At 32.1% G+C, this 26,472-nt stretch overlaps 1 protein-coding gene across 1 annotated transcript; it reads left to right on the top strand.

The window, feature by feature from the left end:
- The first annotated feature begins 2,639 nt into the window (after window positions 1-2,639).
- LOC123705534 (SET and MYND domain-containing protein 4) lies at window positions 2,640-26,089 on the top strand. Its single transcript, XM_045654363.1, has 13 exons — window positions 2,640-2,664; window positions 4,641-4,838; window positions 10,822-10,993; window positions 12,979-13,161; window positions 14,244-14,390; window positions 16,497-16,576; window positions 17,080-17,201; window positions 17,545-17,681; window positions 20,512-20,949; window positions 21,433-21,616; window positions 23,117-23,329; window positions 24,184-24,328; window positions 24,592-26,089. Exons 2-13 carry the CDS (start codon window positions 4,641-4,643, stop codon window positions 24,775-24,777), a joined length of 2,205 nt encoding a protein of 734 aa, XP_045510319.1. The 5' UTR covers window positions 2,640-2,664; the 3' UTR covers window positions 24,778-26,089.
- The last annotated feature ends 383 nt before the right edge of the window (window positions 26,090-26,472 follow it).

The raw sequence follows: 26,472 nt of genomic DNA on the forward strand, positions 1-26,472 counted from the left end.
ACTCAATAATATCACATAGAATTGTGCACAAACACGTCATGATTTTTCAAAAAAAAAACAAAAAGGGGTTGGGCAAAACTGGCGACAACGAGCGATTGACCGGGCTCAATGGCGTGCCATGACCATGTCCAGCAGTGGACAAACATGGGCTGTAAATGGTGATGATGATTATTATGATATATTATGTATAAGTAAGATATAAGTTACATATTATGTAATATTGACATGATTTTAAAAGAGCAACTATGGAGTTTCTTGCCGATTCTTCTCCATAGATACTGCTTTCCGAATCGGTGGTAAATGTTAAAAATACTTATGTAATGACGATTCGAAAGTGCTACTAAATAGTAGTCTAATTGAATAAATGAATGTTTGAGTTTGAGTTTGAGTTTGAGTTTGAGTTTGAGTTTGAGTTTGATGATGACATGATTTTTCTACTTGATTGAATCACTTTACACCTACAATTGCGCATCAATCAGAAAAAATCATCCTTTCTTTTACTAAATCGCAAAATGTTTTTATGAGTTATCAAGGAAATATTATCATTTTTGTTATTTTTTAATCTGATTATTGTAATGATGTGATTTAAATGTATGTCATATTGTATTTAACAATAACTGCATAAAGTTGATAATATGTATTGGTATGCAATAAATGATTTGAATTTGAATTTTGAATTTGAAATCCTCGTGATTTTGTGATTTTCTTACTAATAAACATTAAATTATTTATATTTGTTATGCTTTCACGTCACAAAACATGCACGGATCAGCATGGAACTTTGTTGAAGGCGCAGAGTCAAAAATATAGCATACTTATTTTCCAAAACTCAATCCCACTGAAACGTGAGACATAATTAGTAAAATATAAATCATAAATCATTCAAAAACATGTCCAGAATCTCATTTTAATTACTCAAATGATACGAAATATAAATAGATACCAGATTAAAAGGGATCACTGGCTGTAGCCTTAATATTTTAATCCACGGATTAGTTTGGGAAAAGTAGGTAACGTCATTTACCTAATGACGTACCTTGTGATTACATATTTAAGGGTATTATGTATTTCTGTAGTCAACCAAGCGGTTATGTGAGTACTTAGTGAGTAGATTTTTTTATATTTGACAGTCTTATTCCAACTTAAGAAGTACATCGCTACAAAACGACCATGTTTAAGGTCCATCCATATACATACATACTACTTACAAAGGAAAAAGCGTGAGAGATTATTTTTTTTATACACAGTGATAGAAATTTGCCAAAAGTAGAAAGTAATCTCTGTTGTTTCTAAAAAATATATTATTAAAATCGTATAGTTTATCCAATTAACCACTTTAACAAAACTTTACTGGTTCAACATATTTGTGTCTTGGATATTTAAGAGAATGGACCCTAACTACATAAATAAATTCTTATTGTCAACAACGTGGGATGCAGCTTGGTTCATTTACTTTGTGTATTTATAAAGTAACTTATACTCCTACGAATTTATTTACCAGTCATTCGTTGTTATCAACTTGGAAGTTTGAATAGCTTATCCATTTTATTTAATTCAATATTATTTACTGTAAAGGTAGCTAGGTTTTATTACATCTCTGCTGTTCCTTTAAAAAGACATTATAAAACGTCTGAGTCAGTCTCCGTGTTATTTATTTTGTAACTAGATTTTCCACCCGCGGCTTTCAAAGAAAAACCCGCATAATTACCATTTCCTGTGCGATTTCCAGGATGAAAAGCTTATGTCTTATTCTAGGTCTTCAGACACATACCAAATTTCATTGTAATCGGTTCAATGGTTTTTACGCGAGAGAATAATATACATCCATCCATTCGCATTTATAATATTAGAAGGATTGCTAGAATTTTTACATTACTACACTCTTCAGGAAGTGCCTTTCCAGCTTGATCTATAAAAAAATTACCACTTAAAAATCATCACACAAGACTATTTTTATAATTTTCAAGTTTACCTATCTAAGTTAATTAATATTTGCATAACATTAAATACAAATTTCAGCGAGTATAATACCTTTTTCGCCGTAAAACTTATTTAAGACGATGTTTAAGTTAAGAAAAACATTTACGCTACATTGCTTTAACAATTTTAAAAGGGGCTTAATTTTGTTGGGTGTATCGCTTTTTACTTTTATTTTATATCAGTCTTAAATACGTACTTGGTATGGTTAAAATTAATTTCAGTAATTCATTGATATAACAGACATAATAATTTCCAATTTATCGAAATTTAGTTTTTTTTTCTTTATCTACAATATTTACGTAGGTATTCTAGTTTATTAATTATTAATAAATTAGAATACCTACGTAAACATACATTGAAATTTGAAACATTTATTATTATACATATCTATAAGAGATATACAAATTTTACGTGCATTAGAAGATTGTCGTGAGAACAAATTAAGAATGAAAAAATAGCTACTTTTTTTCACCTCTTTTATAGACTATTGCACACAAAAATATTCTTAAAACAGCGTTCTATATTAAATTTCGTGCCGTATCGATTTGTTCGTATTTAACAAGAGATGTCGCTACTAATTTCCTAGTCTATACAATAGAAATAGATCTCCAGTATTTGGCAGGCAATCTAATTTAGGAACGGTAGTCCAATGCGACTCGGGCCGGCCGCACGACTACTTCAAAGGTAATAAATGTTTATTATTTTTTAATTATCCATCGTTTTGCATCGATAAAATGTTTATGGAAAATCGATTTTTCATCTGCCAACCTGTTTTTCGCGGTATTGTCTGTACCTGTGTTTTAAAAGTGGCGATTTATGCAATCGTTTGATTTTCGTTTTGATGTGCTCGTGGTTTTACGAATATAAATATAATTCATTAAAAGCGTTTTACTATTGAATAAATATTATCTACTACATAGATTAGTGTTTGTGTTTTATATCGCTTCTCTTTTCCACGATGTTTTCAGTGTGCGGATAAATGACGCTTGAAGTTTGCTTTAATTAAAGAAAATATAGATCGTTTGTAAGTCCATAAAATAAAGTAGAATGGTGATAAAAACTTGTTATTTATTTATTCGATAGACTAGAAAACAAAGTGGATAATTTACTTTCTGTGGAAAATGTAAAACGGAGATAATTTCCTCTGCATATTCTAATACTATCATATTTGTTAACTCCCTTCTGTTTTCTTTATTAGGTAGTGTGATTTTGAAGTAATTTTGTACCTAAAAATGGTTTCCATACTAACCCACTTTAAAAAGAGTTCAAACTTTAATCATACACAGCTTGCTGTGTCTATCTGAAAAGGAAGAATTTTCACCGCAACTTCATTATGAGAATTTCAACATCAAAATATAGAGTTCATAATTAGAATTTACATTCGCATAGATCATACAAAGACAGTCCTTTATACAGAAAACTGCGAGTTGTAATTTATTCTCCTCACGCTCATGTTTGTCGCGTTGTATAATAGCATTCATGTACAAACATTTAAAAAGTTAACAGTTGACAGTCTGAAAACGTCACTCGCTAAAAAGCACTCTATTCAGTGCGTATAGAATGCATTTTGCTATCGGCATGCCAATGAACTATTACCAATGCATGCTGCCTCCTGACATTTACTGCACTCAGAGTTCCGCTAAATTTAACTAAACGATTTACTATCCAACATTGTACAGGATGCTTTGAGGCTGTAAACTTTTGAGCGCAAATTAGTCATACTCACTGATAATTAAATTATACTGTATTCTCAACGGGACTTTCACGTTAATTATTGCTACAGCTTGTAATGGGTTTTATTGAAGTTTATATCTGTATATTTATGTGCCCTTATAATTTAATTTAAGTACTGAAACTGTCTGATGAGAGTGAAAATCCTTTGAGGTATAATTTGCACCACTAGGTACTTTTACAAACTGGTGTTGTAATGTATGCTGTATGAAAACCTATTCCAATACTTTATTATCTGTATATATATTATATATGCGTGAAATGTTAAAAATAAATCTGCCTTCAGTCAAGATATTACCAAATTCTAAAACGATGTTTAAAATTCAAACTAAAAGCTAAATCCAGCAAATTCACAACAAATCCTTGCAACAGATGCACATAAATATATCAGAGATATTCTCTTGAAATATTAAAACGATATACGTCGCTATTTGTAAGCTGAAACCTCGTTATAAGGTGACCTATCTAGTACATTTCCATGCACTAAGAGGATTGTGAACTGCGATATGTATTCCATTCCGTTCCTAACAAGCTCACCGGAATAAAATATACCAGTTTTTATAGACAGGTAAAAGATCATAGCAATGTTTATGTTTATCCTGTTGGTTATTTGAACAGTTTTCATGATGTCTTTTCTTTAAATATAATTAAATTCACATACAGAGTACAGGAATAACTTTAAAATATAGTTTATTTATCAAACAATAACTCCATTTGAGTTTTCTTCGGTTGATATTATGCTGTTTATGATATGTGCACATATTAAATTTCAGATTTAATCTTTTCAAAAACATTTTTGATTTAAATTGTTTTCTATCCAACTTTCTGTTGTTCTATAGATTACCTAACAAATTATCAAGCTGCAATTCTTTTATGAACCTGTACTGTACCCTCGCATTTTACCCAAACGCAGTAACTCTTACTTCCAGATGTCCAGAATATACGAAGACGTGGACTCCACATACGCAGAGGCATGTAGTGACGTCACGCTCTGCTCTAACAAGAAGGGTTTCTTCAAGAACTTCGCAGAGGAAATAGTTTCAATAGCTGAATCAAACGAATGGCTGGAGACATTCGAAAAAGTCGCAGATGGGGAGAAAGTTGCTGCGGTTATGGAAAATGAAGCGGTATTCAAGTTTGCTTTTATTTGTGATTAGGTTTCCTTGAAGTGGTGTTTTTCTACATACACAAGAAATCCATACTTCCATACTAATATTATAAATGCGAAAGTATCTGTCTGTCTGTTACTCAATCACGCCTAAACTACTGAACCAATTTTCATGAAATTTCGTATGGAGATATTTTGATACCCGAGAAAGGACATAGGCTACTTTTTATCCCGGGAAAATGACGCTATTCCGGAAATCCCACGGGAACGGGAACTATGCGGGTTTTTCTATGACTTCGCGGGCGAAGCCGCTAATAATCAAGTTATTCACTAGTTTTATGACTAAATTGAAATGCCAGGTTTATAAATAGCACATAAATAAACAACTCACAAGCTTAGCGGCAAGCAAAATAAATCGTAATTTGTCAAACGTAATGATTACCTACCAATACATTTACAAAGGTTACCAATCTTTCCATTTTTTAAATATTAATGTAAATATCTTAAACATATCAATCATATCATAATAAACAATAGTCAACAAAGTATATATAACTGCTTATATATTGAGTACATTACGAATGCTGCAAAAGAATGCCTTCGAATGCAATATTTCCGCGAAGATAAACCTCCACGTGCAAAGTGGCCTCGAATTGCTTATCCCTGCCAATACAATACAAAGAAAGTGCTCCATTTGTCTAGGAAAACGTTTATTTTTATTCTGGTTCATATCTATATTCTATACTCATATTACAAAAAGCTGATAAGTTTGTTTGTTTTAACGCGCTAATCTCACGAACTACTGGCCCGATTTGAAGAGAGAGCAATGCGGGTAAAACCAAAGAGCACAGCTAGTTAGGTTAAATATGTTAAGTTTTAGCTTTAATGGGTAAAATTAATTGGTGCTCTCAAAATATAGGACCCCAAATCATTTTCTACAGTTTATGAGAAAAAAGTTAAATTCAAGGGAAGTAACAGAATTGCAGTGTTTGCTAACTAGTCTGGGATAAAGTAAACAATCTTGCAACAAAAAGAGAGTTTGCGGAAAATGTCATAATGCAAATTTCTTGGTACAGTTCTTTATAACTGTCTGTCTACCTTTCCCTCCTTCGGCTTGGAGTTAAATACAAGACCAGCCGCTTTCTGAATTAAATATTTGACGTTGAAGTAGTCTCAACCATACTATGCTGCTTAAATTTTTTTATGATGTTGGGCCCTCTTCACAATGGGCAGACTTGGCCCAACAAACAATCGTCGATTTGCCGCCATTACAGCAATTATGAAAAATCTACAATGAAGGCCGATCACAGACATTTAGGCCCATCGTGATTGCCTGCACTGTCCAACGCTGTCCATTGTGAAGACATAAGCTTTCTCAAACAATTAACAAATCAATTCTCAATACAGAAACCGGCTGTATAAGAAATACAGGGCTAATATAAGACAGGGTGCCCACCGGGTATAATATCACGATATTCCATTAAATAAACAACAAATTTCAATATTTTCAATGCAACGTATTTAAGTATTACTGCGCGCTCACTGAAGCGCATTTCTCTTTTGAGAAGTCCTTATAAAAGTTTCGTCTAAACTCGGTGTTATTGAATTCTTCACGCGTTAGCTTTCAACCTAGGTGTATAACAATATTAAATTTATAACGATGTTCTGAATTGTTATGAGATATTTATTCTATTTGTGCAATATAATATTCAATAACACAGCTGAAGCAGAATATGTAACAAGGGGAGAATTACAAACATGGTCACTTTAATATTAAAGCTATAATATCAGGCACATCATTAGCCTAGTTCCCTCTGTGGAGGCTTCGATCCAGGGCTTACAAGCTTAACCACAACTCTGACCAAGTTGAGCTTGGTATATTTCACATAATATTATTATGAATCTTTTGTGACAGTTTCTTAAAAATTTATATCACTTTAAAAACTTTAATAAATAAAGACAATTTTTTATTAAATGTAGACAGAGAACTTTTGATTGAAGATGTAGAGTTTAGCCGCTAAATCATCATTGCAAACTGCTCGCCTGATGTTGAAAAGTTTTAACTCAATAAATAATTGAATAACGAGCGCTTGTGGAAAATCGCAAATCAGAACTTACAGTCTTACGTGCAGGACTTACTAATTATCCTCTTTAGTAATTTACCGTCAATGCTACTTTTAAAAGAACAAATATAACTAAAATGCGAGGAAGCGAATACAGCATGATCTCTTCCTTATATTATCATCATCATTGTCAGCCTACACTTGCTGGACATAGGCCTCAGTCATGGCACGCCACTGATCCCGGTTGTTTGCTCGTTGTCGCCGCAGCTGTATATGCTAGGTATATATAATACTTATTATGTAAAATTCTATTGTCACAATGTTAGTTACCAGACTCCTCCAAAATGGCTGGACAGATTCTAATAAAATTTTGTGTGTCTATTGGCTAGATCTGAGAATCGGACTACATCTATTTTTCATACCCTTATAAGAGTAAGGCCAACGTTTGTCAGAACAGCTAGTATATTCTAAAATTCTAGATAATATAAAATGATATTCACTATAACAGCAAAATGTGTAATGATTAGAAACAACATTTACCGTACAAATTGCGTTTGCCAGAGCACTTTATGATTTTACTTGCACAGCGTTCAATCAGGCCTTGATTGCATTATTATATTATGTTCATGCTTGTGAATGTATAGAAATGATGTGAAATTACAGTTAAGTATAGTTATTTTAAAATTTAATATAGATGCACTATTTACTTTTAACTATAAAAGTGCATGGCGCAAAAATAGAATTGTCTTAGAAAGCTTTTTAAAAATGTTAGTAAATACATGAACAACACAAAGATTTTATAGGAAGTAATAATTTTAATTTGTGGGATTTTTAGTACTATTATTGTTAGTTTACGATAGGTACTTAAATGTGGATTTTGTAATAATGTAAAAAGTAAAGTTATAGCCCTATCCACTAGGTGTGTCTCTAATGAATGTCATCAGCATTTATTTCGTAGGAGAGGCGTGGCTGTGATTTATTTATTACTATTTGTATATTTTGTACACTACGTAAAAGTAGAAGTTGGTAAAAGTTAAAAGAAACCAATGGAATATGTTTCAACATTCTATTTGATTGAATCTTAACTAAATTTAGCGTTTGTGCTAAATTCTAGTAATATTCTTTCTTTTTGTAAATGTATGTATAAAACTAAATTATTTTATGAGTTATGTATACGAAAAGCATTCAGTAACGATTATTAACTCTTGATTAGTTAATGCTGAATGTCGTTAGTATCATTTAACAAAGAAAATGTTTGATTTGCTCGTTTCACCATTTTTTAAGTAAAGTCCATCCTCACAAACCTTCAACTCCAGAAATAATCCGGTACAATTTTATATAGAAAGTAAAATTTCCAATAAACTAAATAAAATCTATTTTCTCATCTGAAAATCACCATAACAAGCTCATTAATTAAATGTGTTTACGATATTCTAGACAGCGTTAGCGTTATCAATAAGCAAGGATTTATGCGGTTAGCAATCTGCAATATGCATGTTCGTTATTTTGTGCAAGTCTTGGATTTTACATTTTACGGCTGAGAAAGTTCGCTATAACAAGTGCTCATTATTTTAATTTTATTGTTTTCTGGTACAGCCAGTTTGTTGTTCGCAGTACGGATGCGGCGTGTTTTCATTATACGATCTAGGTATCATTTCAGGGATTCCAACTCAAGCCTGGGATTCAAGAGAAGAAAAATCTACTTAGTGTTTTGCGTTTTGAAATATTTTAATGTATTTTCATCTGATTTACGGGACTAGGTAAGATAAGATCCTAGGTACGCCTGTCAGCAAATATACGGTGAAGACTAATAAAAAGTATTAGTAGGGCAGTGAAAGGAGGCTGTTCATATTATAATTGACCGTAAAATATATAAAAAATTATGTTAAGACTACAGATACTATTATTTCGTGTCTTGTTTTGGACATTTGATTAAGCCGTCTTGTATTTTACTTAAGAAAGTATATTGGATTAAGACCGAATTTACATGATAGATTATTGACTAACAAGAAAGTGATTTTCCTTAGTAACAGCATAATCCTCAATAATAATGACGTAGTAACCGCTCAGATATTGTTATACGTTAAATTTCCCAAGGGTTTTATGGATAATCTTGGATAAAAATATAATTTGACCTACCTACACTATATTTCATATTATATTTTACTGATTTCAAAGGCTTGTCATTAAACAACTCATTTCATTAACCATTTGTTAAGCTCTTCGAACTTTAACTGAAATCAAAGATATTTTTTTTTATTTTAATTTTGTAAAATGCCTGCTACTTAATTAAAACTAGCCGATAGACTCCAGTTCAATAAAAAATCAATTTTACGCTCAAATCCACATTTACAATGAGGCTTTAACTTATCCAAGTTAAATATTGAAGATCTATAAAAGAGGAGAGTTATCTTTATTCAATCTTCAATAAAGCTTTAACTCTCTGGAAAAATAGTTTAATCCAGAATTGAATTCATAAAACATCTTGATGATAATGGCCCGGAATCGCTTTTCAGTTGATGTAAGTCAAAGAAAGAAAGAAAAGTATTTAATCAAACACACGGAAATAAACTCATAAAACAACCAAAAATAAATAAAATAAGAATTAATGGAAAAAAATGCCAGCTAAAACGTATGTGCATATATTATGTGTAGTAGCACAGAATACATAATAGTAGCTAAACGCTAGTAGTAGTATGAGATACCACATAGGAAATCTGTAGCTTTAAGATCCACTGATTTTTATTGGTTCCTAAGTTCCAAATGACGCGATTGACACGACCACTAATAAAGAGTAAGATCCCAGAGCCGTAAGACACAACTTATTTTCTAAAGCATATAAGTTTCGGTTCACAGTAGTCTCTAGTGTATCTACTTTTTAATATCTGAATGTTGGTGGAGCTCTACCGGTGACACCAATATAAGACTTTTAAGTGAGTTTGTAAGTATTGCTCAACTGATATTATATCTAGGTAACTGTCACAGTTTCGTCATAAAAATAGCAGTCGAGTTTAAATAGAGGGAGTCCCGAAATAGGACATAGGTCCGGTGCAAATCAAAAACCATATCAAAAACGGAAAGGCGTAAAATTGGAAATATGAAATTGTACACAGAATGGCTATTTGCTCTGGAACGTACAGGGCTTTGATGGAAATATAATAAAATATACACGATGGCTATACCAATATCCCATTGGAATAACTCGGTCAGATTTGAATGGAAGATTTCATACCGGTATATTTTATCACGTATTTCGATGATGTTTTAAAAACTTTGTCATATACTTACCTATCCATACTTAATATTATAAATGCGAAAGTAACTCTGTCTGTCTGTCTGTTACTCAATCACGCCTAACTACTGAACCAATTTGCATGAAATTTGGTATAGAGATATTTTGATACCCGAGAAAGGACATAGGCTACTTTTTACCCCGGGACATAGGATAGGTTTTATCCCGGAAATCCCACGGGAACGGGAACTATACGGGTTTTTCTTCGACTGCACGGGCGAAGCCGCGGGCGGAAATCTAGTTGATAATAAAAACTTTAGGTGCACAACCATTGCACAATAAATAACTCATCCATTTTTTTTTTTTTTTTTATTTCCAAAGAAAACATTTAATAAACACCTTATAAACACATTTAAAATTTTAAATGATTTCACATGAATAAATGCATAGAATTTAAGACATTGTTCATAGATTATAAATTGATTATAATATAGAATTATAAAGTTAAAAATATTACGACTCACCTAAGTCCAAAAAGAAGTCCTTATGGTTACATTCGTATCTAATTATTATCAGTTTATTTAAAAATCGTATGGTGATACTGTCTTTAATAGTGCTTTTTTTGTGGTGGTAGCAATTTGGTGAACTTAATAATTTTATTTTAGTCTATTCTTTTCTTCTATAATATATCAATATAAATTCCACAGATAATGAGTACAATCCGCGAAGTATTCTCCCGTATCCAGCCTCTCCACCGTGGTAAAGACGCGCGGGTGTCTCACGAGAGGCGCCTCGCTGCTCAAGCGGCGATCGAATCCGGGGACTTGAGTAAGGCGTTTGGCATGGCTAGCCAGGCTGTGCTGCGAGCGCCTATGACTGGTAAGTGCAAATGTATTTAGATACTTTTGAAGTGTATTGTATTATTTCGCTTTTTACAAACAGCGTCGTCATTTTACAAACGCAAGGCATTTTGTAATATGTGGAGAATCCGTAAACAAAAATGTTTGGTTGGATAAGGGGGGGTTAGGATAGGTTCGTGTTTATTTTAACTACACAGAAATCGGCTTACGACCGACTTCTTGTGGACGTTTGGAAAAAGTAAATCCTCGGCATATGCCGAGCGTTTGTAAAATGATGACGCCGTTTGTAAACGGTGAAATTATACAATTTGCCTGCGAGATACATATTAGGTATATAATACGAAAATTATAAGTTTCATAGCAACTGAAATGAATGTTAAATTTATCAAAACTGTTCAATTTCAATAAAATGTAATTCAACTGCTACACTGAACCGTTTCCGAATTAAATAAACCAATATAACGAAAAGGTTTCCACTTCGTCATTTTGTGCATATGTAAAGTTTGCATTTTTCCGCAGAAACCTTTGCTATTGATAACAATAACATTTACATATTTTCTAACAATCAATGATTCGCTTTGAAATATATTTCAAAACAATATTCATAAAACATAGCAACAAAGACTCAATCAACGGAAATAAGCTTGAATAGCAGAATAAATTAGCCATATTTAGGACAATCCGCCCTGAATTAGTTCGGATAAAAATGATAAATATTGATGCTCTATAATATCGTCCAATTGACTTATTAGGTCATGTTGCCAAAATAGAATTCTGATTTATTTTTTCATAAGATCTGAAAAGATTGAACTAAGAATACAATATCGCCTTGCTAGCTGTGCTCCGCGTTTTTACCTGCATTGCTCAGCACCTGGTGGTCTTAGCGTGCGAAGATATGATGATATATAGCCCATAGCATGATAGCCTTCCTTGATAAATGGGCTATCTAACACCAAAATTTTTCAAATCGGATCAGTAGTTCCTGAGAGCGCGTTCACACAACAAACAAACTCTTATTAGATAAGATCTGAAAAGATTGAACTAACAATCAAATGTCGCCTTGTAAATAAAGTATATATCTATTATTATACGCTAACAATGTTCCAACAATTTCGAAGAAGATACTTGGGCAATATGCAACGATGAAGATTAAACACACTTTAATATTTACAAACTTTTTGTAAAGCAAACGCAACTTTTCAATTTCTATATGAAAGAAAAATTGAAACGAAAAGCAAAAGCAGAGTGACAAATAAAACAGCTTAACATGCATCTCTGTGTACGACTCTTAACAAATATTTAAATCCTCGACAAAAAATATTTACTAAAAGACACTACGACGAGAAATTTCTATGGCGCTCCTCCGTAAATCAACTTACCTACAAGATGCGAGGCGCGCTTTAATTAAAATCGAATTATACAGAGAGGAAAAAACAAGTGCATGCTTCACTTTAGAAGCACAATATACAGATATAACCAGTAGGGAAACTTCATACAAAACGTTCCAAATGGCTCACGCACACAAGCAACCGTGTTTACGAGAATCGTAAGGGCATTCTTATATCAGTTGTGCTGATACTGTTGTATCAGTATATTGTGTTAGAAGGTAGAGTCAGTACAATTTGCTGAATAATGAAAGGTTTTTGTACACGTCAGTAGAAGAAGTGAAATTAAAAAAGAAAAACAGAAAGTTGCGGTTTCGCTTCAAGCGGTACTACGGGTATAACGCTTTACAGATATTTTAAAATGGACGATGAATATAACAAATTCAATTTATAGCTTATCGGTTTACACGGTTTTCCTAGAAGGTAATTCATTTATTTGAGCTTCAAGTTAAAAAATCAAATAAACTGTCTGGGAATCATAAAATGATTTGTTAGGGTTGCTCAGGGCTCCTTGCTTGATCCTTGTAAGAATATAACATTCTCATGATGTTTTCCTTACCGTTTCGAGCGTTTCGAGCATATTATTATCTGTTATTCAATAATACTATACATTTTTCAGGAGTAGATGAAGTAATAGACGGTGGAGTATCCCTCGCTTTAGCGCTATGGGTGAGATCGGAAGTGTTACTGAAGATGAACAAGCCATATTCGGCTCTTGAAGACTTGAAACTGGCGTTGAAGGAACGGCTGCCAGCTAAAATGCGAGCTCAGTATTATTGGCGTATGGGACACTGTTATAAAGGTGAGTTATCAAATCACTACATAGTATAAAACAAAGTCGCTTTCTCTATCCCTATGTCCCTTTGTATGCTTAAATCTTTAAAACTACGCAACGGATTTTGATGCGGTTTTTTTATAGATAGAGTGATTCAAGAGGAAGGTTTTTAGTATATAATTTATTAGGTTTTAGACAAAGCGGGCGAAGCCGCGGTCGGTAAGCTAGTATTTAATAATAGGAGTCAGTATGCTAATTTTTCATTAATTAATTAATATTAAGCTAATTTATTTGGGTATTGTTAGTTCTATGTATGTCGCTTTAAGTTCGTAAATTCCGTTTCCAATTATTTAAATTATTTATTTCGTTTTCACATTTCACTGCGCCAGTAAAAACATGTGGAGGCATATTAAAAACGTAACCAAATCGATATAATTATTCTGATTCAAACCTAATTGTTAAGAACCCCTTCCGTAAAAACTTTGAGATACTTATATATCAAACGATAACCAGATAAGCCTATCAAAAGTTTCTTCAGAAGAAAAACTTAAATTAAATACGTAATATAAAAAAGTCAATCATTTGATGTCATTACAAGTTGAGGGCCTTGACCCATTAAACTTTAACTCGATGGAACCTTATATTATCGAAACGGGTAAATTTGGGTCAACATACCCTTAGCTTTGATTCATTTTGCCGTTAATATTGGGTAATGTATTATTCAATTTTGAAAAAAAATGTTGTTATTATTTTTGTGTAAAATTTTGTGAAACTGTGATTTTTGGATACTTTCCGTCTAAGAACGATTTTCATAATTTTTCCTTTACTTATAGGTTCAATTGACTTCAAGTCAGTTTTTTACCTGGTTATAAAATTATGTGATCTTTTTGGAGATTCATTAATAAGTTGTGGAGCGCATAAGTGGCATAGATGGATGCATATTGTATACTGCATCAAAATTAAATCTATCTTAATTTAATCCCTATCTTCACAAATTTTAAAACAAACTGAATACCTACTCTTACAAAATACAAGACAAGCACAAAATTACCTTACATGTAATATTCAAGCCTTTTCCAATCAAATAATTCCTAATAATTTATTTCCAGGAGCAAAAGAACCTACTAGAGCGAAAGTATCCTACGAGCTAGCTGGTAGATTATTAGGAAAGGATGAAGCTGCTCAGAAAGAATTACAAGAAGACATAGCATCGCTAGATTATACTGTGAAACCTAACCCAACATTGAGTAAAACAGGTAAAAAGTATAAGATATATTTTTTTTATACAAAAAATTCGCAGGTTCAAAACCCTCCTCGAGTTCAATATTTTTCTAGTTTAAATAAAATCTTAAGTAAAAACATCATAAAAGGAAAAAGTATGAAAATCATTTCATATTTAGGTGGTAATCAAAATTAAGAGATTTCGAAATATTGAATCAAAGTAACGAATAAAAGATGCTATTTTAGCAGCTCTTATAAATAACTTGCTTATTTTTACCTTAAACCTTCGAATTATTTCCAAAAGAAGTTGATTCGAACATCACACCATAGATACTGGTATCTTGCGATGAAATTTAACGATTATAATTCTTGTTTAGGGAATCTTTTTACCAAAGCGGAAATTAATTTCTTATCCCAATATTTTCTTGTACGATTACGCGTATTTTACAAATTAAATAATTATAGCTCCAATCAAAAAGTCTTTTCTGTCAAATAATATTATGATCTTATCGAAGGATGCTATTAAAATGTAAACATTCCACGAAGAAATCTTATAAAAGAAAGTTGTTGTCTGTCCGTCTTTATTGAACTAGGTAGGTAAGCAACGGATTTTGATGCGGATTTTTGATAGATTTTTTTGTGATTTTCGGCGAAAGTTTATATAATTTAATTTTTAGACAAACAGCTAGTGTTCAAATAAACAACAGAGTTACACTAGAAAATGTATACGTGCATAACTATCCATAAACCTAGCATTCCTAAATGAAACATTTTGTTAAAAGGTCAAAAATATTGTTATTTCGTCCCGACCGTGCTTAGCTCGTATTTTAAGCCCTTAGTACCGTTTGTCCCTAGAAAAGGGCATTTTTACGATAACACCCTACTATTTGTCGACAAGTTGACGTCTATAAGAATGGTCGCTTATTAATTACAGTAAATTAAAAAGCCTAAAATAAGGCAAGTATTTTACTTAAGTTAGATACTGAATATCCTTAAATTTTATAACGACGAATTAGAAACCAAAAAACAATTTATTTGAAAATTATTATTAATGAGCCCCCTAAGTTTTGAATATATTTAATATGTCGCAAATAATAAAATTGAAAAATATCAAATTTTCAAAAACCTAAAGCCTAAGTAAAAGTAAAAAAATATACCTATATATGCTTTTAAGAGTGAAATCTTTAAAAAATAAATATTTATAGAAAACTACAGGTTTCCAACTGCGGCTTCACCCGCGCATTCAAAGAATAACCCGCATAGTTCCCGTTCCCGTGGGATTTCTGGGATTGCGTCATTTTCCCGGGATAAGAAGTAACCTATGTCCTTCCTCTCAAATCAAAATATCTCCATACCAAATTTCATGAAAATTGGTTCAGTAGTTTGGGCGTTATTGAGTAACAGACAGACAGACAGAGTTACTTTCGCATTTATAATATTAGTAAGTATGGATAAAATTTCCATCATAAATTTTAAAGATACTTTTTAAACAACCAGAAAAATCTCTAGTTTCTGGTATCGAGTTTGAATAATAAAAACTAAATAAGTGTAGAGGTACGGAGCCTATGTTTGATGAAATATGATGGATTAGAGCCTGACCTTTTGCAAGTTAAAAGCTTAGTATTGAAATTGATGAATAGTATACTAATTTACTTTTTATATATTCCAAAATAATATCAATATTCGCTAACTTGAAAATGAATTTCGAACACAAATTGATAAAAGGAAATTACTTTGCTTATAAAATTGATAACAGAATTTTTCCTTTAACGTAAAATCGAATGAAGGAATGTTTTAAAGGTATTTACGCCTTAGAAGCGTCAATAATCTAAAATATTTGCAGCTACAGTATCATCACTACATAGTACAAAACAAAGTCGCTTTCTCTGTCCCTGTGTCCCTTTGTATGCTTTAATCTTTATTAAAACTAATCAACGGATTTTGATGCGGTTTTTTTTAATAGATGGAGTAATTCAAGAGGAAAGTTTTAGTATGTAATTTATTAGGTTTTAGACAAGCGGGCGAAGCCGCGGTCGCAAAACCTAGTTAATAATAAATAAAAAAATTTACTTCTAAATTTTCTAGAAATTCATGTTTAATCCAATAATATCACAAATTAATATAAATAATAATTATCGCAGGTGTACCGCTGACAGGTGGTGGAAAGCTCAATATACCCGCCTTATCTAATCTCGTGAAAATAACCGAAGAGGAAGAGAAGGTAGGAAATAACACAATACACATTGAATATACAATATCTATAGTATACTATAGTATAGGAGATAGGGGAAAATATTGCGAGAAATTGGAAATATAGTAGTAGAAAAGGATAGATTAGTAAACGTAATTAAGGTGGTATGGGGAAATATTATAAATATTATCAGTTTTTAAGAATTTATAACTCAACAAGATTTTATAATATCTATTTTACAGTTTTGCACATGACTTTAAATATTCTTTAAGAAATCATAATTAAAACATTATTTAGGTACTTAATTTTTGAATATTGCAAAGCTACCTTTTATTTTCAAATACATATCAATGTATTTATTTACAATTCAATTTCCAGTACATTTTCACTAATTTTAGAAATGAAAAAAATTTCCTAGTCATCTTCCATACACGATATCATTACATGTATTTTGAAAAATATGTGCAATACATTGAAAATAACAAATTCCACCAAATTCCCAACCACCTCTCGGACTATATCTCCAATTGCAGGGACGTTTTGTAGTGGCTAAAGATCAGATAAAAACCGGCGATGTGCTTCTCGTGGACAGTCCTTACGCCGCCTGCTTGATGTCGGATTATTATGGAACCCATTGCTTGCATTGTTTCAAACGGTGAGCAGATTTTGTTATGATAAATAATGTTATGATTTGTTTTTCAGGTATTTTTGTATGTAAAGTTAGTTAAGAGAAAGAACAAAAATGTTTTTTTTTTTTTTTTAACTGAAAGTAAAGGCTAATGTGCAGTAGTAGTAGTAAGTAGGAAGAGGTGCAAAATAAAATACTTGAGTCACTTATTTATATGAATTATGACGTAAGAAAGAAGATGATTTTTGTACATCACTTCAAATGATATCAAATAATAGAAAACAGTACCAATAATAACGTATAAGCCTGTTTTTGACAAAATATGCGTAGTTTATAATTCGACGATTTTCTTTGCTTTTTCCATTTATAGGTTAGAAAATAGCGAAACCTCCGCTCCCATCTGGTGTCCCAAATGTTCTGGGATCACATTTTGTAGCATCGAGTGTCGAGACACGGCTTTGGCCACTTACCATACACATGAGTGTCAGTTCCTCGATCTGTTTATAGGTAAGATATTATTTTTATTTTTTCGAAAAAAATTTTTTTTTTTGAGTTTGCATATTTTGACAAAACTTAGGCAAACCTTAGGTTGGAAAATAATGATTACATATGCATTGTGAGGTAAACACGTATATATCAGTCTAATATGTATGTTAATAATAATTCCTGAAGTTATTCAAAACATTAATAATTGTCAAAGGTTATGTAAATTATTAAAACAGATATTTTTTTGTAAAAGTTAACATCTATACGATTACATTGTCATGTTATTATTTCTTCAACCTAAAATCTTACTCCGAACAATAAGCTAATAAAAATAATATCTCAAAGTTTAACATGGGATTTGTTTATATAATAACCATAATTATGTAAATATAATCTAAGCCAACATTTTGAAATAATAAATAAAGAGGATAAATAACGAAGCATTAAAAATTTAAACTCCTAAAAATACTCTGGAACATGTTACGAAAAATTCCAAGTAATTATTTTACTAAGATCGTGTTATAAATGTAAATAAATTATTAAGTTGTTCAGCTCCTGCTTTGTTACGAAGCTTATTATCTTCAATCTTAACCATAAACCTCCTTGTTGACTTCAAAAGATGCTCATTACGAGGCATTATAATAAATAATGGTGTAATAGAAGTCTATTGCAAAACTATTTTTAACTTTATACAAATTTAACTGGACGATAGTTTTGCCATATTTATTTGCTGAAGTACTCTTAATATTATGCAAATTTTATGTTTCAAGAGTGTATTCAAAGTCAGATCTGAATTATTATTCAAGATGTGCACTTTGTGAGAATAAATAAGTGCAGTTATACAATATTTTTCTAATGGCAGAGAAAATTGGCTTGTAACTCAAGAATACTATTCACGTTCATCAAAGTTTTGCTTATCTATTTGAGGGTCAATTTAGAAATCTAGACACGCGGCAGCGTGTCAAGCCGAGTTCAAGCGAAGAGAACTGGCGAGCAGCAGCCGTGTGTATATTTACACGAACCATTTCGAGCCACTTTTCACCCCCTTATAACTCGAAAACTATTTAAGTTAAATAAAACAAATTTGGTACATGTCAAGAGGACCTCAAGATAAACAAGAACCTTAAATTTCATAAATACAGATTAAACAGTTGCGTAGATATTAATATCCAAAAATCGCAATTTTTAAGACTGACTGACTTATAGACATATACAAAACCTAACCCACATCCAGATGACCTAGAAAGTTCAAATTTTGTAATCAACTAGGTAATAGTGAGTGTACAAAGGAAAAAATCAGAAAATACTGAATTTATTTGTATTTAATTTTTTTTTCAATGACATTAATTTCGTTTGTATGGAAAAATGGAAAAGTTTAAAAAAATAGAAAATAGTATATTTACCTTACTAGTCTTAAAAAATAGATCAAAACTAATCAGTGGCCGAAAAAAATTTTGAAATCCATCAATAAATGACTGAGATATAGATTATTGAAGTTTACATATTTTAGGACGAAACATCTGTAGATTCGAAGCGCCTCTGACATCACACTCACTCGCGCTAGTATCGCTAGGGCGGATTACTTCGATTGCATGATTTCTTTAATCAAAACTGTTATTAAACGTAAAATAAAAGAAAATTGTAATAAAAATATTGCTCATACAGTTAAAAATAATATATAATTTTACATATTCACATTTATTTATTCTTTATTTATGAGTGTTTAGTTTAGTTTTAATTTCAGTGTAAATAAATAAATAAAATCTTTATTTTGCTTTAAACATGGTATTCAATGGTGATACAATTATATTAATAAAGCACAAACATGTTCAGCCAATACAAGCATGCAAAAATAATTACCATAAATGGTGTAATGGAAGAAGGCTTCGTCGAAGGTCGAAATGATTTAATTTGCGTAATATTAATATGAGTGAAACATCTTTAGGCGCGTTTAGAGTAAAATTTCAAGATCGCGTCATGGCAATACCGTAACGTCATGGAGTAAGGCGACGATTCTTCTACAACGATCTTTGCATTTTGGTAATAGTGTGTGTACAAATTCACGCTGGATGTTTAGAAAATCACAAATAATGACGGGGCAATGTGCGCTGACATTCATAACATATAAGAAAATATAGAAAATAATACTAAACAAACGATACAGAGAAATGGCAAGAAAAAATAAAAAAAATCGTCTAAGTATAAAAAGTATTATATTCATAAAGTAAATCAAATTTGCAGAGTAATTTTCTGTACAAAAAGTAATGATATCCCACCAAAAACATAAATGTAAAAATTGGAGCCGAGTTCAATCGTTGACTTAATTTGCCAAAAAAAGAAATGAGATCTAAATGTGTGCCAAGTTCTGCAGACAGTCCAGAAATTTATTTACAAAGATGTATTAAGTTCTTAGGTTGACTGAAAACTCAATTGTTTTATTTTCCCTTAGAGAACAATGTTTATTCCAAAATATAACTTTTTTAATTTGAATAATATAATTATTTTCACAAAGCAAACAACTAATGACCTATTGAACCCCATAATTTGATGAGGCTAGTTTTTAGAACCTCATAAAATATAAACAGTATGTTTTTGGCAAATTAAGTCAACGATTGAACTCGGCTCCAATTTTTACATTTATGTTTTTGGTGGGATGTATTTTACGGATTCTATATATTTTTATTGTTTTGAATAACCTATTATTGGATAAATACCTAATGGTTTTTTTTTACCATTGGCGTAGAAGTTAGAAACCCTACTATGATAATGTCTTTTGTAATTGTTCATACATATTCAATATGTTGTAAAATATCTGGACATACTTTTTATTTATCATTAAAATTTATTTTAGGATCTGGAATGTCAATACTGAGTCACATAGCATTACGAATGGTCACACAAGCCGGTTTAGACACTAGCTTACAAATCCATTCCACTTACATTAAAAATGACTCAAAATCCGTCGAAGGCATAATTTTAAACGACATAGAAGGAACTAAAAAATCAAGAATAAAAAGTAGAAAAGAAAGACTGAATAGATCAAAAAAATACCTCAAGAGTTTCGATGATAAAAATATTATAGATGAGACAAAACGTGAAGTGGATGATAAAACAAATATTAATGATACATTAGAAATGACGGCTGGTCAAATATATTCCCTATGTACCCATTCACAATTGAGAAAAGGTTCCGATTATCTGAAAAGAATAGTAATGGCAATGTTTCTCACTGAATGCTTGAAGAAAGGAGGATTTTTCAACAAATTGGATAAAGATGCTGCGAGCCGAGGTGAGTCGTAATTGATATTGTTTTACCACAACACTTTGTAAATGGAAATAATAGAATATACGGCTTTTGAAAGATAGATCATTTTGAATTGGCTCCAATATTTCCTTATGCACTTATTAGAATGAATGAAACAAAGCATAATCCATACATATTATAAATGCGAAAGCAACTCTGTCTGTCTGTCTGTTACTCAATCACGCCTAAACTACTGAATCAATTTTCATGAAAGTATGGAGATATTTTGATACCCGAGAAAGGACATAGGCTACTTTTTATCCCGGGAAAATGACGCAATCCCGGAAATCCCACGGGAATAGGAACTATGCGGGTTTTTCTTTGACAACGCGGGCGAAGCCGCGGGTGGAAACCTAGTGAAATATATTTACGTTTTTATGTTAAATGAAATTACGTTTTGACTATAATATGTCTTCTATCTTCACATAAGGTTCTTAATCTTAATTATATGTTGACTATTTTTTGCAGCGGAATCGTCAATATGCGAATTGATTCTTCACAACCTCCAACTCCTGCAATTCAACGCTCACGAAATATATGAAACAGTACGGGGAGACCACCAGTTCACGGGCTCCAAGCCGGTGTATATCGCTGTCGGGATCTACCCCACTGGTGCCCTGTTTAACCATGAGTGTTATCCTGCTGTGGCCAGGTAAGTGAATTTAACTGATTTTATGGTGAATTCTTCACAAACTGCAACTGTTCAATTGTCAAGAGATATACGAAACTGTACAGGGAGAACATCAGTTAATTGACTCGAGTACTTACTATCCTGCTGTGGCTAGGTAAGATTGCCTTGTAATTATACATTAATTCATCTCGAGAAGTTACAAAAATGGTACACTTTATAAAAACATTAGGCTTACCCACGGCTTACCTAAGATATATATACATCTATGCTTATACAGGGTTATTTGTAAAACACCGGCAACCTCACAGGACAAGATAGCTAACATCATAAGTAACAACATTTGTTCTACGACTTTTGGCATAACGCAATAAATTATTTTAAAATGATTTTTTAAGCTTTTATTGTACTCTCCTAACATTTGTAAGTCTATGTTCTATTCATTATCGAAAGGACGACGCGTCGCCCCCTTTCCCCTCCCGTTCGCTTCTTGTTTACGTAATTTTTGGAATGCGCGTAGAGTTTATAATATTCAAACGGAAAATTAAATGAATATTTATTTTTGTATGAAAATAAAATCTAATAAATTATCAAAAGTCGTAGAACAAAATATGTTGTTACTTATGATGTTAGCTATCTTATCCTGCGAGGTTGCTGGTGTTTTACAAGTAACCCTGTATAATATTATTGTATGAATTTACTTGGTAGTGTGGTGAACTCAAACAGGTGGTTCATATTTAACTACCTATAATTTAATAAACTTTTTTTAATGATGGGAGAACTTAAATATGAGATTGTACAAGAAATATCTGCTCTGATTAATTAAGGTAAGCCTGAGTAGATTAATGCTTAAACATTCTTTCAGTACGGATAATTTACCAAGCGTTTTAGCGCCTGCTCTGCAATATTGTAGGAAATAACTCAAGTTGGATTGGTCCACTAAGCGTAAGCAATGACGTGATTGTGTAGTATTATCTTACCTCTGGAACAAAGATATTTGATCCCACGTAAAATCTATTGAATGGAGATGCTTTCATGATTTATGACGTCAATCTATTCATGCTTGGTCCACAAGAAGCAATATGAACATGACAGTTATAAATTTACAGGTGTATGCAATGACGTCATAACGTCGTAGTACATGGACACAATAAATGGCTGATATATTAATTTGTTTTAAATATTACTTACAAAATTTGTAAATAAATAATATTATATACACTTAGTAATATTTGAATAGTAGATGAATATGATATTATAACAAACCGCTCTAAAACTAACTATATTTTCTTTAAAATTTTTTTTTTTTGTTCATGCAAATCTTAATATATATAAATCTCGTGTCACAATGTTTGTCCTCAATGGACTCCTAAACCACTTAACCGATTATAATAAAATTCGCACACCATGTGCAGTTCGATCCAACTTGAGAGATAGGATAGTTTAAATCTCAAATCGTTTTAGAGAAAGCGGGCGAAGCCGCGGGCGGTAAGCTAGTAAATAAAAAATCCTTTCCCTTTACAGATATTTTGAGGGTCGGAAAATAGTTCTCCGAGCAACCAGACCTTTAAACCCAGGAGAGACAGTATCAGAAAACTACGGACCTCACTTCCTAGTACGGAACCTTAAAGAGAGACGCAGATCTTTGGCCTGCAGATATTGGTTTAGTTGCCAATGTGTAGCTTGTAAGGAGGACTGGCCGATGTTGAAACAATTGAACACTGTTACTTATTTGAGGTAATTAAAATATAGTGTAATACCACGTAATACAAGTGTAATACAATATTATATGTAATAACAATTATTGGTTTATCCAAACTTGTAGATTTGTAGATAGGCAAAAAACAATCAAAACCCGTGCTGAGTCAATTCGGTACATCGGTTGAGTATGAAATTTTTTATTTTCTAGAGGATTCTAACAATTATATTCTTTCTAATAGTTGAATACGGAATATAATTTCACACTCCGAATTCTCAATAAAGTAACACTGCAATGAAATTTCAATTCTTTAGTCTTCTTTATTTGTCCTGTACAGTGTACACTTTTTTTAATCCGAGTTGAACCTAGACCATCTTTGCAGTTGTCCTCCTTGCCACTATACTATACAGGAGTACATGGAAACTAGGAGCTAGTTACACAAAGTGTTTCCGGTGCCGCTTGAGGTTGCCGGAGGCAATAATTAGATTAATTCGTCGTATTTCTGATAAAGTACAATATGCGGGAGGAAAGAACAAGACCTGTCTACTTTCTGTACATACCTGTTGGAAACTGCCGGAAATGTAATTTCCTGCCATTATTATTTTGCTATGTCTTGGCTACAGATCTTTTGCTAGGGGACAATTATTGAGCTTTTGTTTTTATTTTGTACGTTATTGGAAACTAGCTGTGCTCCGCGGTTTCACTCGCATTGCTCCGCCCCTGTTGGTCTTATCGTGATGATATATAGCCTTCCTCAATAAATGGGCTATCTAACACCGAAAGAATTTTTCAAATCGGACCAGTAGTTGCCCAGAATAGCGCGTTAAAACAAACAAAGTCTTCAGCTTTATAATTCTGAACTATTCCTAAAATTAAGTACTTTGTATTTCAGATGTCCCAATATTGATTGTACCAGCAAATTTCCAGCGAATCCCAAGAGTCTTCCAAACAAATGCTCTAAATGTTCGGTGCCAATTGACCCGAAGTTAATTAAAATCTATTTAGACAATATTGACGATTGCTCTTCTCTTTACCAAGTAAGTATACTGATGGAAAATACTCACTAACATTGTATACCTAAACTATAAATAAAATGAATTAATACATTGTTACATACAGTCATAATCCCTTAAAGACAAAAATACGGTCATAATCCTTTAAAGTTAAAAATATTTGGCCTAACTGGTTTATCCATTAATAAGGCAGGACTTAATACCCTGCCAAAATTTAGTGTATTTTTGTCAATTTCAAACTGGAATGTTTTCACAACTACCATATTAATTCTAATTCTTCTTTCTAGGAAGGCGCAAAACTGATGGAGGAAGAAAAAGCCCAAGAGGCGATAGCAAAACTGTGCAAAGGTGTGGACTTGTTCCACGAAATAGCGAAACCTCCGCACAAGGACACACACCTCGCGCAGGAATCATTGAGATCATGTTACGCTACTTCTGGCAATGTTTTCGTTGTTTCTGGGAAATCTACGTAGTTGTATTTTTGTGTATTTCCTTACGATTAAGGTACATAATATATTCGGAATGGAATTGAAGGTATTATTTTATAATGGTGCATTTATATCAAACGAGCTAATGCTCATTCTAACCCGACAATGTCAAATTCTTTTAGTGTAAAAACCGTAGAGCATCGTTGTTCTTAGTGCGTTTAAATCATGCGAGCGAAAAGATTATAATATTATGCAATGTTCTAATACTGAACATTTTTCAGTGAACAACACTGAATACGAGTTTTCGTTTACACAAGATCATGAAAGAATACTCTTCTTCCCGCTCTAGCTCTATGTTCGTTTGATATAAATGCATCGAACGCGAAATTGTGAGACCAACAAATTATGATGACTCTGGTACTTTTAAGTTCTAACAATGTTTTCGTAATTGTAAATAATATGTAGGTGTATCGTTATGTAGATACTTTTATTACTTCTAAAGTAGACTTAGACGCAAGATTAAAATATGAGTTCAATGTTTTGTTGTGAAAGGCGTTATCAATGCTATTTTCTATTTTTAAATTCAATCTCGTCTAGATATATCCAATTCGCGTCATGCGGGGGAGGACTTAATAAACTACGTGTTGAATATGAAATACAAGTGTGTTTTCTTGTTGCAGTTATAGAAACTAATCAAGTATTATCATTTACATCATAAATGCACTACAACTTTAAAATAACATAGGAAAATTATTGAAAAAAAAGTCATAAATGTTTATAACAAAAAAATTCATTCCTATTTATCAATTTTTTTTCTTCAGTTCAGTGCAGTCAGTACTAAACACAAAACAAAGCGATACCGATATATTGACTTGGGCACACATTGTTAAAATTTCGCATCGCTACAATAGGGATATGATCGACAATAGAGAATAGCCGAAGGCTTCGCAAACAATATAAATATTGCAAGCTCAAATATTAAAATTACACAGGGATATAGCAGAACATTTTCGGAATTTTTAATGCAACGTCCTATACGTTGGACGCTACAAAATCGAAAATATGGGAATATTTTTCAGAAAAGGTGCTCTTTTTCGACTTCATTGTTCTTTCTTTTTAGTGTAGGATTTATTCAAAATGTACATGCAATATTGGTGCGAAAAATCTGTTGATTTTTTATTCGTGTTGCCAGTTTTCGGGAAGTATTTGTCGATACTTTTTTGGGCAACCACTATTTGCATGTTGTTTGCAACTTACTAGTCATAGTTTTATTTGAAAATTTAGGACTTATTTCTTGTTGTTTATAAATTGAATAATACTGTTGATTAATGGAGATGTAGGTACCTATATCAATTTTTATATTGAAACTAGCGGTCCACCCCGGCTTCGCCCGTGGTACATATTCTCGTTTTCTCCACATAAGAACCATCCTCGTACTTCAAGGAATATAATAAAAAAAGAATTAAAGAAATCGGTTCAGCTGTTCTAAAGTTATGCGCTTACCAACACATTTTGTGATTCATTTTTATATTATAAGATTACTAGCGGTTCGCCCCGGCTTTGCCCGTGGTACCTACATGTTTACGTTTTTTTTTTCATAAAAACTATCCTATCTCTCAAGTTGGATCGAACTGCACATGGTGTGCGAATTTTATTATAATCGGTTAAGTGGTTTAGGAGTCCATTGAGGACAAACATTGTGACACGAGATTTATATATATTAAGATAACAAAATTAAAA

This window comes from Colias croceus, chromosome Z, assembly GCF_905220415.1.
Source record: "Colias croceus chromosome Z, ilColCroc2.1".
Taxonomy (NCBI): Eukaryota; Metazoa; Arthropoda; class Insecta; order Lepidoptera; family Pieridae; genus Colias; species Colias croceus.